The 16,746-nt window shown below is 41.7% G+C and overlaps 1 protein-coding gene across 1 annotated transcript; it reads right to left on the bottom strand.

The window, feature by feature from the left end:
- Positions 1-2,481: 2,481 nt before the first annotated feature.
- Positions 2,482-2,892, bottom strand: LOC130861185 (transmembrane protein 203-like). Its single transcript, XM_057749801.1, has one exon. It carries the CDS (start codon positions 2,890-2,892, stop codon positions 2,482-2,484), a length of 411 nt encoding a protein of 136 aa, XP_057605784.1.
- Between the last annotated feature and the right edge of the window lie 13,854 nt (positions 2,893-16,746).

Raw genomic sequence — 16,746 nt, 5'->3', positions numbered from 1 at the left:
TAAGAACATGTAGCTTCCGTGCCAGAATATGTGGATGCAAAGGGGCAATTTCCAGAAGGAGGGGGCATGCCAGGCAGGCAGCTTCACAGAGGATACATACATATTTCTTCCCATACATCTAGTATCATAAATTCCCTTGTCCAACATAATGCACTTTGCCCACATAGAACAACAGATAGCTTGCCTCCTCAAGGAGAAACTATTCAAAGACAAAACCAGCTACCACATTCATCTCTGATTCCCAGAATCTCTGTTGACTGTGTCTGAATATGATTGCACACAATTTTGTAACCTATGGGCTAAATGACAAATTTAATGACTCTCAAAACAGTAGCGTCACAACCTCTTGCAAAGGTTGTAAAGTCAACTCCTGCTGCTGAATTTACCTTGGAGTGATAACCTCCAAGATCCCTATTAGGCAAAGTTATCCCAGAGGCCACAGAGGAGAAAAGTTCATAGACCAAACTAAGAAGCTCAAATCCCACGCTTAATCAAAAAGGTTTAAAACACATAGTGAGAAGTAAGAGGAAAGATGGGGTGTATATCAACACACATTGGATAAGCCACAAGCAGCGTGGAAGAACCATACTACCTGGGTCTGGATTTCACAATGTTCATATTCCTGTTTTTCCCCTGTTGTGTCAGCTTTCTTCTCTGGTGGTGGAGTTATGGGAAACGGAGTTGAGTTTAAGCGTGGGGATCCCACAGACTGAAGGTGCATGGGGCCATCATACACACTTGTCTATTGGAAAGACGCAGGGGCAAGTATACCTGGCAAATATCTGTATCTCATCAATTACTCTGATGAGCAGCTGTGGTTTCATCTACATTTCTTGGGCAGAGGACGAGTGAGGCCAGAATGGTATCATCTATGGGTGGCTGATTGAAGACCTCATGACATTGGATGCCTGGTGTACCTCACATATATTTACTGAATCAGGAATATTTGGTACGTCTTGGTCCTTCCTTTTCTATCTATTTCAGAACATGTATGCTCTACTTATTTTTTTCTCTCTCCAACATTCCTTGCATGCCATTGGCTTCTATACTCAGTTTCATCTAGCTACCTTGTTTTGTTTATCTTATTTTCTGTAGTAAGCATGGAATTCCTAAATTATACAGTGAGCACATGTTTCAAATTTTAAAAATCAGGCATAGTTGAAATTACCTTAGAAGATCTCTTAAATTGCCCATAAAGCACAATATGTTGTACTTATGAGCCATGTTGGAGGCTGACATGCTGCCTGTCACTAGGTCTGACCCAGTGGGTTTTCCCTCCAGTGTGGGGACAGATTGCTCACTCCTCTGTTGAGTACTAGAGGAGGTTGTGGGCTTCTGTTTAGCGACTCTAGACTTGCACTCAGACTTCTGGGTGTCCACAATATGGGAGGTATCCAGAAACTGAGACCAAGCGAGCAAATGATAGATTGACGTCTCCCACCTCCCGCTTACTCTGAGCACCCCCTCGCTGACAGATACAGTCAATGAAATATTGCCCAGTGGTGGGTAATAAAAAACCAGACCTGCCACAGTAGCCATCTAGATGGGGGAAAAGAAGTTCCCAACTCCCTTAGGTGTGTTCTTTTTTTTTTTTTTTTTTCAGCAAAACATTCTCTTATATTTTTGTCTCAGCAAATGTTCTCATTTGGCACCTGACTGGCATCAAACCAAAGCCCTCAGGCCGACAGGCGTGGGCTGAGACCATCTGCAAGCTTCCCCTGTGTAGGTCTCAATGGCTAAGGCATCAGAGCACCCATTCGTCTCACTGGTCCCTTAGGGCGGCCTACATGTCTCAGGTGCGCTAACACTGCTGGCCACCAGTTGGTGGAAAAGTCGTGCCACTGGGATAGGTAGCCAAGCAGCACCTTGAAAGCAAGTTCTTTTCTCAGGCAACAGATCTCCAGATGGGGTTCCGCTCACACTTATTCAGCATACTCCTGTCTGCCTGGGCTGGAATGAAGAAAAAGCCATCCTCTCCAATGGCACTGGGGAGGAGACACAAGCTGGTTTACACTTTTTAGAGCTCAAGCATCTAAGGAAGTCTTGTCTGGGGGGATGGGGCAGTAAGCTCTCAGGTCATCACTGCTTGCCAGGGGAAACCTCGAGTCCAGCTTTGCAGCCTTTGCACAAGGGGTACTTTCCCAGGATCCATGAAAATACTCAGAGTCCATCAGGACATTTTACTCATTTGCAGTTTCCAACTGTCAGAGGCGTTCAGGACTGTCTGGCCTTCTTGGGATCTGCTCAGGATCTCAATTCAAGATTGGCTATTCAAAGCATGAGATAAGAGGGAATACATTTTAAGAATCAAGGCTGCTCTCTTTAGCCCTACTGAAGGAACAATTCCAGACATGATTGAGAGAGAGAAAGCTGGGCACTCAGCAGGGCACAAGCTGGCGTTGAGACCCAGACCTCTCCCCCGGTGCAGCAGATGCGGGAGCTCAGCCCGGGGTCCGGCAGTCCAGCCTATCCTCTGCGAGGCTAGTTGACCCGGCAGGTGCGGATCATCAGTAGCTGCAGGAGGATGAAGACAGGGGACGTGATCAGGCCGAACCAGAGCTCCCAGGTCTGCTCCACCAGCTTCTGGCACAACAGCATCTCGAAGACGAACTTCAGGCTGAGAACCGTGAGGACCCAGAAGAGGCGGAGCACAGCCAGCCGCTTCTCTCTGTCCTGGAAGAGGCGCACGGAGACGATAGTGGTGAAGTAGGTGCTGAGCCCGTCAGCGGCGAAGAAGGGCACGAACACATTCCACCAGGAGAGGCCAGGAGCCAGGCCGTCCACACGCAGGGCCAGCAGCACGGAGAACACCAGCAGGGCCAACAGGTGCACGAAGATCTCGAAGGTGGCGAAGCCCAGCCACTGCACCAGCTCCCGGAGCGAGAAAAGCATCGCGCTGGTTGAGCGTGGGCCAGGCCCCGGCCAGTCGTCCCACCCGCCGGGCTGCGCCGCCACTCCCCACGGGCCTCGCTGGCGCCTGCCGCCGTCGCCGCCGCGGCGAGCGAGAGGCAGCGAGAGGCAGCGAGCGGCCCCGCCTGCCCCGGCCCTCGGCCCCGGCGCGCCGCCGCTCCCCCGGCCCGGGCCCGGGACCCAGCACTGGCCACCAGCGGACGCCCGCCTCGCTCGGACGCCATGCGCCGCCTGGCCCTTAGATGTGTTCTTAACACTGGCTGGTAATCGTGCTCTATTTTCCCAGTCAATTCACATTTTGCTTTTCTACATGACTATTTCCTAACGTCTCCACTTCTGTCAGACCTCTAATACCTTCTTCTTTACTCTCATTTACAGTTGATGACCCGTAACATGAATGTAGTGGCTTAAATCAGCACGAATTTATTATCTTATAGTTCTATAGGTCAAAACTTAGATCAAAACTAAGACACAGGACTCACTGGGCTAAAAATAAGATGTAGGCAGGGCTGTGTGCCTTTCTGGAAGCTCAAGGGGAGAACACATTTCCTTCCTTTTTTGGGTTCTAGAGGCTGCCTGCAATCCTTGGCTCATGGTCTCCTGTCTGTAAAGTCAGCAACTCTCTAACCCTATATCCATTGTCACATGTTACCCTGATCCAATCTTCTCTTTCTCTCTTCCAGTTTTGTTTGTTTTTTTAATAACACCTTTATTGAAGATCTAATTCACATACTATAGAATTCACCCATTTAAAGTATACAATTCATCATCTTTAGTATATCCACAGAATTGTGCACCTCTCACCACTACTGATTACAGAACAGTTTTCATCATCCCCCAAAGAAACCCTGTATCTTTTAGCAGTCACCCTTTATTCTCCCCACCCCCAAATCCTGGCAACCACTAACTTACTCTCTGTCTCTATGGATTTGCCTATTCTGAACATTTCATCTAAGTGGAATCATACAATACATGCTCTTTTGTGCCTGTCTTCTCTCACTTAGCATGTCTTCAAGGTTCTTCCATGTTGTAACATGTGGCAGTATTTTATTGACCTCTTCCACTTTTAAGGACTCATGTAATTAGGTTGGGCCTACTCAGATAATCCAGCATAATCTTACCATCTCAAGGTCCTTACCCTTAATCACATCTGCAAATTCCCTTTTGCCATATAAGTTAATATTCACAGGTTCCAGGGATTAGGATGTGACAACTTGGGAGGTGGGGGGCATTACTCTGTCTACCACAATGACCATCCTTCCCATATCAGAGAGAAAAAAATAAAAAAGCAGTCAGAAGACAATTTTGACAGACTTTATCACCTTATCTCCACCCCCCCCACCCCCGCCCCCAGGGGATCCAGGGACTCTGCCTTCCCTCCTGTTGGGGTGATTGAAACTCTCTTGCTTCCAGCACTTCCTTTTTTTTTTTTTGCCTGCATGTTGTGGCATGTGGAATCTTAGTTCCCTGACCAGGGATCAAACCCACACCTCCTGCAGTGGAAGTGTGGAGTCTTAACCACTGGACCACTAGGGAAGTCCCAGCACTTCCTTCAGAGAATGCCCCTTCCTCTGCTGCCGGTGAGGCCCCACGGCCTCTTAGCACCAGGCCCTGTCCTCTTGCTGGCTTAGTGACACCGCTGGAGCTATCTCCCTGCTCTCTGCATTGTCACTCCCCCCTTCTCCTAGATCATTACAAGTGGCAGAAGAACTTGTAATTTCTCCCTTGTGTGTGTGTGTGTGTGTGTGTGTGTATTTTATATTTGCTTTATTTTTCTCAACCTCAGGGGGATGATGAGGTTCAGCTTTGGATCTTGTTTCTTTCCTGGATCAGTTGTGCCTCTTGGTGGGTGAGGTTAACTGGAATTAGCAGAAGTTGATTGGTTCAGCCTTGAAGCAATTGTCTTGCTGTGTTCCTTCAATAATCTGTGGCTCTGTGGTGTGAGTTGATGGTAAAATATCCCTATTTTTATTAATGATTCCAGTGTCTCAAGGACAAGAGTAATTTGCCCAAGGTGTCTGCATGAGCTTCCAGCTATTTGGCTCTACTCAGTCTATTAGGGTGACCAGTTTCCCAGGATGAGTGAATGGAGAGCCCTGGCTTGTGGCTCAGGAAGCAATGGAGATGGATGCTCAGCCTGTTTTATCAGTGGATTGTCATGTGACTCCATCATATTTGGTAATGAGCGTGATTCTCTTAATACAGTAATTTCTCCCTTCTTAAACAAAATTCTTTCTTGACCTTTCTTCCTTCTCCTACTGCTGCCCCAGTTTCTTTGCTCCCTTTTACAGCAAAACTTCCTGAAAGATTTGTCTGCATTGTTTCCAGTTCCTCTTTAAAATTTGTTGTTGTTGCGTGGTTAAATGTACGTAATATAAAATTTGCTATTTTATCCATTTCTAAGAGTACAGTTCAATGGCACTAAGAACATTGACAATGTTGTGCAATCATGACCACGTTGAGAACTTTCCAGAACTTTTAAATCATCCCAAACAGAAACTCTACGCATTAAACAATAACTCCCAGCACGTCCCCCCAGCCTCTGATAACCATTTACTTTTTGTTTCTATGAATTTAAGTATTCTAGGTGCCTCATATAAGTGGAATCATGCAATATTTGTCCTTTTTTGTCTACTTTATTTCACTTAGTATAAGTTTTCAAGGTTCATCCATCTTGTAATGTGTATCAGAATTTCCTTCCTATTCCACTGTATGTATGTATATACCACATTGTGCTTATCCACTCCTCTGTTGATGGACAACTGGGTTGTTTCCACCTTTTGGCTACCGTGAATAATGCTATTATGAACATTGATGTACAAGTATCTATATGAGCCAGTTCTCTTAAATCCACTCCACTTAGGCTTTTGCTCTGACTACTCTACCAAAACAGTTTTTGTCCAGGTCACAGATTACCTCTGGATTGCTATAGCCAATAGTCAACCCTCTATCCTCATCTTAGTGCTATTTGGCTAAGTTGATCATTGCCTCCTTGAAATGTTCTTCACTTGACATTCAGGACACCACCAGAGACTCTCAGTTTTCCTCCCACTTCTGTAGCCACCCTTTCTTAGTCATCCTCACTATCTCTTCCACAGCCCTACTCTCTTTTATGTTTGCGCTTATTCCTTTGGTGGGTGGTATCATCCTGTCTTATGGCTTTAAATATGCTGACAGCTTCCAAATGTATATCTCCAGCTTGGACTTCTCCCTTGAATGTCAAACCCCAACAATCTACCTGACATCTCCGTTTAGATACCAAGCGGGCATATGAGATTTAATGTGCCTGCACCAAATTCCTCATCATCCTTACCCTCCCCACCCAACCCCAGGCTTTCCGTATTTCCTGATTAACTTGTTGGATCTCTATCCTTCTAGTTGCTTAGGCAAAAAATCTTGGAATCCTCCTTGATTTCTCTCCCATTCCACATTCAGTGCATTAACAAATACTATTGTCACTTTCTTCAAAATATATACAGAACTTGACCATTTCTGACTACCTTCACTGCTACTGCCTTGATAGGAGTCACCAGCATCTCTTGCCTGGATTATTTCTGAAGCCTCCTAACTAGTCTCCCTGAGTCTGCTTTTACCTCTCTTCAGTCAGTTGTCAACATAGCAGCAGAGAGGTGCCATTAAAATGTTAATATTTATCTCAAGCCATGCCTCTCCTCAGAATCCTTCAAAGGCTTTCCATCTAACTTAAAGTGAAATTCAGTGTCCTGGTAATGGCTTACAAGGCCCTACACAATCTCACCCCTCTTTAGTTCTGTGACTTTACCTCCTACAGTTATTTATGCACTCACCTCTCTTTAGCCATCCTGGCGTCATTGCTTTTCTCAAACAAACCAGGCATGTCTCTACCCATACTTTTTATTTCCTCATTCCTTCACCACCATTATAAAGATGCCACCTTTTTAGTGAGAACTTTCCTGATAACCCTATTTAAAACTGTAACCCTGCCAACATTTTATTTTCTTCATTACACTTAAAACTTTCTAAGATACAATATAATTTACTTACTTTATTGTTTTTTTCTTCCCAATAGAATGTAAACTATATAGGGGAGGGATTTTTGTTTCTTTTTTTAACTGATATATACACAGGACCTAAAACGCTGCCTGGCACACAGCATGTACTCAAAAAAGAAATGAAAAGCCAAATTTGATACACAGCTCCCATGAGGGCAGTAAGTTGATGGTGAAGGCACCTGATACTCTCAATGTTTTCATCAAAACAGGAAGCAAAGTTACCTGCTGGGAGCTGGGTCAGGGTGGTGGTGCATAGGCTTGAAGGGAATGCTACAGATTTGCAAGAACAGTTGTGGGAAATGGGAAAGGCAGCACAAAGAAGGTCCCCAAGCCCCACAGAGGGTCTTGCTGAGGTTGAAGAATCTGGAGTTTTTCTCTGAAATCTAATAATAACTACATTTATTGAAAGTGTCAGGAGTTATGCTGAGTGCTTTGTCTTCACTTGTTTTGTTCTTATAATAACTCTGAGATAAATATTTATTGTTTACATTTTAGTGGAGAAAAATGAAGGCTTAGGGAAGTTAAATAACTTGCTCAGGGTTACTTGGCTAGTGAATGGCAGAGGTGGGATTCAGATTTAGCTGTTTTACGCCAAAGTCCATGCTTGCACTGTGTTTGTCATGGGTTTGTTATAAGAAGGGATTTTCAGATAGATCCAATCTTGAGTGTTTGCCAGGTGGGTGAGGTAGAATAAAAGAAGCCTACAGTTAGGTTGTAGGAAGTAGACTGGTTGAATGGGTTACTGTGGATTCCATTCTGGTTAGGGATGGCACCATAGCCATGAATGGAGTAAGGTTCCTGGACAAGTGAAGAAATGAATGAATTAGAGATATGAATGAAATAGCAATGCAAGGGGACTGCCAGTTTTAGCATCATGGCAGAATGAGCCAATGAAAATCTCTGTTACCCCTCTCCACTGCAAAGACATAGAAATGGTGTTTCTGTTGCCAGAAGTGAAAGAGGAACTAAAATCTGAATCTGTAAACTTGATTCATCAGCCAGGGAAATAACAAAGCAATGTATGTACTTTAGAGGCTAGGTACTGGGCTCCCAACACCTGTATAAGGATAGAAGATAGAGGCTTAAGAGAGAACAATGCAGGAAGCTGGAATTGAAATCCCTAAATCAAGCCAGGACTCTGATAAAGTTACCCCCAGTATCTCAGTGGGAACTACAAACTTCCCAGGGAAGTAATAAGGAAATGTATTTCTGTATTTCTGTTCAAATTTTGAATCTAAATTTACCTTATTCTCATTAACGGGATTCCTGAAGAGGAGATATTAGTATAAAGGCTGGTCCTGGACAGCTTGTTATCCTGGACAGTGAAATCCTTTGTGTGCCTGGAAAGTGCAGATGTAAAGCCACTATGTAACATACTTCCATCATCCAGGAGACTCACATGGGAAAACTAATCTTTGTTGAAGATGAGCTCATACTCAAAATTCCAAACCACATGGAAAATAATGCAGAAATTTATCAGAATCTAATTCTATCAGTACAGTTAGAACTCTGAAACCTTGTTTTTATAAAACAGTCTTGAAAAGTTTATAAAATAAGTCGTTTGAAAATAACTAAAGAGATGAAAAGATATAGAAATCATAATGAAAAAACAGGACTCTGTGAAAATAGGCTGGGTAGATTTGAAGAAGAGTCAAATAGAACTTCTCAAAATGAAAACCATTTTTATTGAAGTGAAAACTGAATAAGTGGGTTAAACTAAGACTAACACATTAATGAAAGATTTGTGAACTGAAAACATAGCTAAAAGGTAGCTATTCAAATGATTGTTCGAGCAGAAGGGATGGAGACTATGAAAGAAAAGTTGAGATACAGAGCATATAGTAGCTTCCAGGAAAAGAAAGTAGAAAGAATGGGGTAAAGGCAATCAAAAAGATACAGGCTGGGAATTTTCTAAGAATTAGAAGACTTGATTGCCCAAATTGAAGAAAGCAGACTCATGAGCAAAGTAAATCAATAGTAATCCTTATGTAAACACAGGACACTAGAGACAAAGACAGAGGTCACCTACAAAGAAAAAAATTAAACTGGTATCTCATCATTGAGACTAGAAGCTAGAAAACACTGTAATAATATTTTTAAAGTTTTGAGAGGAAATAACCAGTAAACCAGAATTCTATAACCAGCTAAACTATCACAGAATATTGAGGATAGGGTAAAAACATTTTCAACCCATCGAAAGACTGAGAATGTATCACTCAATGCCTCTTTCTGAAAACATTATTAAATGTAGTAATTCAATAAGAAGGAAATTGGAATCAGAAGAAATAAATGGAATGCAAGAAGCAGTGGTGCTCAAATAAGCAAAGCAGGTTTACTGGGGAAAAACCTCCAGCACATTTGCTGGAAGTTTAGCAAATGTGGTCCTGGACTGGTATATTTATATATTTAGACCTAATATTTCATAGGTGGAGGAATCCTGTGTACTTATAAAATTCCATGTAGCCTTGAGAGTGGTTGACTAGAGTGAGTAGCATGAAGATCATTTGATCCCAGGAAGTCAAGAAGTTTTGAAACTAAGATATGGAAGGGACCATATATTATACTGATTATTTTCCTCCACTGCATCCCAGATAGATTCTCCAATCTTCACTCAGTGCTGCTTTGGACATGTAAGACTGACCCCTATGAACCCATGTCATGCAAGTTTCCTTGCTAGCTGGCTTCATGTGGGGTTTGACCAATTGGAGTCACTGGCCAAAATTCAGTATGAGTGAAAGAGGGATCAGAGTTCCTTCCCATTCTCTATCTGCTTTCGCATTGCTTCTGTAGCAGCATCTGTGTCTCTCCATGACTCGAGTTCCCTCTAGTGGCCCCTTTTCCATGGGTCCAGTTCTCACTGGGCTCAGATACATCTTTTTCTTCTTCTTGCATTTTGACCCTATGAATAATAGATGTTTACCACCATTGATTTCTAGGTACTATCAGGAGATGATTCTCCACTGGTTTCTCATGTTTTTGTACACCTTATGAGTAAGATACGAAGTGCTTTTTGTTTTTCTTTTAAAGAATTAATTAATTGGCTGCATTAGGTCTTCATTGCTGCACACAGGCTTTCCCTAGTTGCAGAAAGCTGGGGCTACTCTTCGTTGTGGTGCATGGGCTCCACATTGTGGTACCTTCTCTTGTTGTGGAGCACGGGTTCTAGGCATGTGGGCTTCAGTAGATGCAGCACACGGGCTCAATAGTTGGGGCTCACAGGCTCTGGAGCACAGGCTCAATAGTTGCAGCATGTGGGCTTAGTTGCTCTGCAGTATGTGGAATCTTCCTGGAGCAGGGCTTGAACCCGTATGCCCTGCATTGGCAGGCAGATTCTTAACCACTGCACCACCTGGGAAGTCCCGCCCTTTGTTGCTGATGGTCTTTTCAAGGATGTTTATGTACCAAATAGCTTTGGAAAATGAAGGTAGTGTCTCTCTCTGGAGCAAAAGGAAGTCATACTCACTCTCCAGTGTAATGAAGATAATGTCTCCCTCTGAAGCAAAGGGCAGACATCCCTACTGCCCAGTATAAAAGATTGGGTTTCCTAAACTCAGGGATTCCTGGCCTGTAATTCAACCCATTGCATGTGCAGTTGTGATCTGGCCCCCTTCATGTCACTCTGGGGGAATTGGGGATTAGGTAGCCAGAACAAAAATGCTGTTGCATATTGCTGTGATCCTTCATCTTTGACCCAGGAGTGGCATGTCTTCAGTCACTACCTATAAAACTATAACAGGCTATCTTATTTGCTTTCAAATAGGGTAAAATCAAATCCCTCACAGTTCTTGACAGGTACCTTGTCATCTCTTGTTTGTTCCCTTAAACCAGACGATATATCTAAAGATATATTAGTTCTTTCACAAAACCCATCTCATTGAATTCTGTTTTCTGCTGGGCTCCTGCCTGATACATTTGGATAGTTTGAAATCTCCATGGTCAATTAATCTATGACAAAGGAAGCAAGAATATACAATGGAGAAAAGACAGGCTCTTCAATAAGTGGTGCTGGAAAAATTGGACAGCTACATGTAAAGGAATGAAATTAGAACATTCTCTAACACCAAACACAAAAACAAACTCAAAATGGATTAAAGACCTAAATGTAAGACTAGATACTATCAAAGTCTTAGAGGGGAACACTCTTTGACATAAATTGCCGCAATATCTTTTTGGATCCATCTCCTAGAGTAATGGAAATAAAAACAAAAATAATCAAATGGGACTTAATTAAGCTTAAAAGCTTTTGCACAACAAAGGAAACCATAAACAAAACAAGAAGACAACCTACGTAATGGGAGAAAATATTTGCAAATGATGAGACCAACAAAGGATTAATCTCCAAAATATATGAGTGAGTCAAAAATTATCTGCACTCTGTCTGTAGAATTTATTTTAATTAACTTTTAGAAAAGACAAATACATCATTTTTGGACATAATCTCCTTGCTTTTCAATACACTTTGTCTATCTGTCAACAAGCTTTTGTATTCCCTCATTAAAAAATGTTTTAGGCTGAGCTGTGAGCCACAAATGCACTGCTGTCTTCACTTCTTCATCAGAAGTGAAACTTTGTCCTCATAGTGCTGCTCTCAGGGGACCAAACAGGTGAAAGTCTGATGGAGCAAGATCAGATTATAGGGAGGATACTTTAACACCTCAAAGTGAAGTTTTTGCTGAGTGTCGACAGTGGGCAGAAGTGTGTGGACTGCATTGTCATGCAAGATCACACCGCCCTTGGACAGCAGTCATCTGCGTTTAATCCAAAGTTTAGGCTTCAGCTCTTCAATAAGCATCTCACTGTAATGAGCACTGTTGATTGTTGAACCTTTTTCCTGATAATGTTCCAGTACTGACCCTTGAGAATCCCAGAAAACTGTAAGCATCAATTTTCCAGCTGATGGTTGACTTTTGAACTTTTTCTTGGTCGGTGATTGAGGATGTTTCCACTCCATACTCTGCCGATTACTCTCAGGCTCGTAGTGATGAATCCAGGTCTTGTCACCAGTAATGATTCTCTTTAAGAAACTTTCATCTTCCTTAGAGTATCGGTCCAAATTTTGTTTGCAGATATCCAAACGCTTCTGTTTATGCTCTTCCATGAGTTGTTTTGGTACCCATCTCACACAAACTTTTCGAAACCTAAGTCTGTTGTGGATTATTTCATTTTGAGGTGTTAAAGCATCTTCCCTATTGTCCTGATCTTCCTCTATCAGACTTTCACCTGTTTGGTCCCATGAAAGCAGCCCTATGAGGACAAAGTTTCACTGCTGAGGAAGTGAAGACAGTGGTGCCTTCATGGCTCACAGCTCAGCGTAAAATATTTATTTATTTATTTATTTATTGGCTGTGTTGGGTCTTCGTTGCTGCACACGGGCTTTCTCTAGTTCCTGCAAGCGGGGGCTACTCTTCATTGTGGTGCACAGGCTTCTCATTGTAGTGGCTTCTCTTGTTGTGGAGCACGGGCCCTAGGCACATGGGCTTCAATAGTTGCGGCACATGGGCTCAGTAGTTGTGGCTTACGGGCTCCAGAGCACAGGCTCAGTAGTTGTGGCACACGGGCTTAGCTGCTCCGTGGCATAAGGAATCTTCCCAGGGCAGGGCTCAAACCCGTGTTCCCTGCATTGGCAGGCGGATTCTTTACCACTGCGCCACCTAGGAAGTCCCCTAAAACATTTTTTAATGAGGGAATACAAAAGCTTTTTGACAGATGGACAAAGTGTATTGGAAAGCAAAGAGAGTATGCCAAAAAATGATGTATTTGTCTTTTCTAAAAGTTAATTAAAATAAATTCTACAGCCAGGGTGTGGATAATTTTTGACTCACCCTCATATAAACAGCTCATACAGCTCAATATCAAAAACCAAACAATCCAATCAAAAAGTAGGCAGAAGATCTAAATAGACGTTCTCCAAATAAGACATACAGATGGCCAAAGGCACATGAAAAGATGCTGAACATCGCTAATTATTAAAGAAATGCAAATCAAAACTACAATGAGGTATCACCTCACACTGGTCAGAAAGCCTATCATCAAAAAGTTACAAATAATAAATGCTGGAGAGGGTGTGGTGAAAAAAGGAATCCTCCTACACTGTTGGTGGAAATATAAATTGGTACAGCCACCATGGAGAACTGTATGGAGGTTCCTTAAAACACTTTAAATAAAGCTACCATATGATCCAGCAATCCCATTCCTGGGCATATATTTGGAGAAAACCATAATTTGAAAAGATACCTGCACCCCAGTGTTCATTGCAGCACTATTTACAATAGCCAAGACATGGAAGCAACTTACAAGAAATGTCCATTGACAGATGAGCAGATGAAGATGCAGTATATATATACAATGGAATACTATAGTGCCATTTGCAGCAACGTGGATGGACCTAGAGATTATTACACTAAGTGAAGCCAGGCAGGGAAAGACAAATACCACATGATATTGCTTATATGTGGAGTCTAAAATAAAAATGATACAAATGAACTTATATACAAAACAGAAATAGACCCACAGACATAGAAAACAAACTTATGGTTACCAAAGGCGAAGAGGGGGATAAATTAGGAGTTTGGGATTAATATACATGTACACTACTATGTATAGATAACCAACAAGGACCTACTATATAGCACAGGGAAATATACACAATATTTTGTAATAACCTATAAGGGAAAAGAATCAAAAAATATATATATATCAGTTATGAATCACTTTGCTGTACACCTGAAACCAACACAACATTGTAAATCAACTATATTTCAATAAAAAAAAGAAATCTCAAGGGATGTGCAGTTAATTTTGTGTGTCAGCTTGGCTAGGCTATGGTCCTAGTTGTTTGGTCAAACAGCAGTGTAGATGTTGCTGTGAAGATATTTTTAAGATGTGATTAACATTCTCTCTCTCTCTCTCTCTCTCTCTATGTGTGTGTGTGTGTGTGTGTGTGTGTGTGTGTGTGTGTGTGTGTGTATATGATGGGGCCCACCCACATATGAGGGGTAATTTTCTTTAAACAAAGTTGGTATACAAAGAGAGTGGAATGTGCATGATATGGTCCCAGCTTATTCATCGTGCCTTACACCTGTCTCTATCATTCATGTGCCTACCTTATAAAAATAACTTGAAGCTCTTAGAACCCAGCAGTTTACTTTCTAATGCCTCCTTGACTTTGGTCTTATAGTTCCTTCTACCAGGAATCCCCTCCCCCTCTGTTTCTCATCTCTCCAGGGTCCTTTAATCTCTCATAATTCTCACCACCTCTCCTACCTGCCAAATACCTTCTCCTCCTTCATGTCTCAGTAAAGCTTTCCTAAAAAGCAGAGTTAGGTGTACCATGTCCCCCAGTTTTCTAGAAATTACCGTATTCTGTAATTCCGTGTTTGTATGTCTGCTTCCTCATTGACCTATGAATAAGAACTATGCACTTTCAGCTCAAAATTGTATGTATTTAGGACAGGACCTGTCATATAGAATGTGCTCTGTATATGTTTGTTGCATGAATGAATGAATGAATAAATAAGTTTGTCCATGATCTTGTAAATGGTGGAATGGAACTCAAACTCAGGATTTTCTTACTCTAAAGCCTTGTTTTCTTTTCCCATATATGATGTGATCCAGTTTTTTAGGAATTCTGCAGATAGAATCCACCTACTAGGAAGAAACATTTCTGTCAGTAATGGAAGGAAAGAAGAACACTCATGGGAAAGATGGATGAATGCCCATTAAAAAAAAGAATAGAGCACTCTAAAACTAGTTTTATTTATTTATTTTTTTGTTTTGTTTTTGTTCGATAGCTACTTTTTTCTGGTTGTTGACAAGATCCCCAAAGAATTGCTCTCAAATATAAATATAAATTTAGGATTTAATTTGCCATACACAAGATATATATTAGAAGTCCTCTTTGCTTCAAAATGAAAACCAGTTTGGAAAGCTCCCAGGTTTATTAATAATCAGTTTATTCTCATAAACCTTATCACATCCAAGGTTGAGTGGGTGACTGCCCATATAGTTTGATTTTGATGTCACATAGAGGAACTGCTCCTTTCCTTGAATTACCCTATGGTGGATGGAAGGAGTTTAGTTACTTCTATAATGCGATTGTACATTTAGACATCAGTTCCTTTAAGGCACATTCTCCTTTCTATTCAATGGACTCTCCAATCTGCATGTGCACATCAAGCGTTTTTCTTAACTCCACACTTAAATAGCCATCTGTTTCTGCCCCACAGGTGCAACACTTCCAAACAGAAATGATCTCTCTTGCCCCAGACCAGTTTCTTCTGAGTTTCTCATTTCAGTGAACTGTACTACCTCTCACCAAATTTCCCAAGTAGAAACCCAAGAGTGTTCCCATCACTCACTTCCAACCAGTAACCAATCTTCTGAGTTGTTATCATGAGCATTTCTTAACTCTGTCTACCAGTCTCCATGGGTGTTGCCAATGCCTTACACAGGCCCTTCATCAGTTCTCACTTGTAGGCCCGGAGTCCAGCCCCTCTTCTGTCCATTGTCCTCAGTGTAACCATGGAAGTCTCTTTTAAAGACATAGCTGATCATATGATTCCTCTTTCTGAAATATTATTCAATGGCTACTCATTGCCCTTAGGATAAAGTACAAACTCCCATATTATATAAGATATGCATTTTCTTAACCCTGTCCAACTCTTCAATATTCATCCTCCTCTCTCCACCCACCCCCACCAATTTCATGTAATATGTTATCTCATTTTCCCAATATGCTCATATTCTCTTTACTGTTTGTGTCTTTTTACATATTGCTCCTCTTGCCTGAGAAGCTTATCCCTGTTCTCCTGGCTAACTCCTATATGTTGAGACTCAGGTTAGCCACTAACATCTTTTGGACACTGTTTCCAGATAATTCCTGCCTGAGCTAAATGCTCCGAACTATGTGTTTCCTAAATTCCCTGCACTTACCAATATCACGGTACTTGTCACCTGCTTTTGTCCACTAATTTTACTTCCATGCCTTTCCAACCAGATTATAAAACCCTTTATGACAGAGACTATTTTATGTATCTTTAAAAACTGAGAACCTATCAGAGAGCAGACATCTGGTTAGCAATCAATACATTTTGATTGAATAAGGGGAAAAGATTAAATGACAATGGGTGGTTTGAGACAGCTATGAAAACATTTTTATTGTGGTAGAATATATGTAACATGAAATTTACCACTTTAACCATTATAAAGTACACAATTCAGTGACACTAAGTACATTCAAATTGTTGTACAACCATTACCACTAACCGTTTCCAAAACTCTTTCATTATCCCAAACAGAAACTCTGTACCCATTAAATGGTAATGCCTCATTCCACCTTCCCCGCAGCCCTCTGTCACCTCTAATCTACTTTCTGTTTCTGTGAATTTACCTATTCTTGGTGACTCATAGAAGTAGAATTATACAGTATCTGTCCTTTTGTATCTGTATTATTTCACTTAGCATAGTGTTTTCAAGGTTCATCTATATTGTAGCATGTATCAGAATTTCATTCATTCTCAAGGGTAAAAAGTATTCCATTGTATGTATCTATTACATTTTGTTATCCATTCATCTGTTGATGGATATGATTGTCTCCACCTTTTGGCTATTGTGAATAATGCTGCTATGAATATTGGTGTACAAGTATCTGAATTACTGGATCATATGGTAGTTCTTTGTTTACTTTTTTTTTTCCTTGGCTGCGTTGGGTCTTCGTTGCTGCGCACAGGCTTTCTCTAGTTGCGGTGAGTGGGGGCTACTCTTGGGGGCAGTGTGAGAGCTTCTCAGTGCAGTGGCTTCTCTTGTT

Source organism: Hippopotamus amphibius, chromosome 9, assembly GCF_030028045.1.
Source record: "Hippopotamus amphibius kiboko isolate mHipAmp2 chromosome 9, mHipAmp2.hap2, whole genome shotgun sequence".
Taxonomy (NCBI): Eukaryota; Metazoa; Chordata; class Mammalia; order Artiodactyla; family Hippopotamidae; genus Hippopotamus; species Hippopotamus amphibius.
The sequence above is the reverse complement of the archived record's forward strand: the minus strand, read 5'-3'. Positions and strand labels throughout refer to the sequence as shown.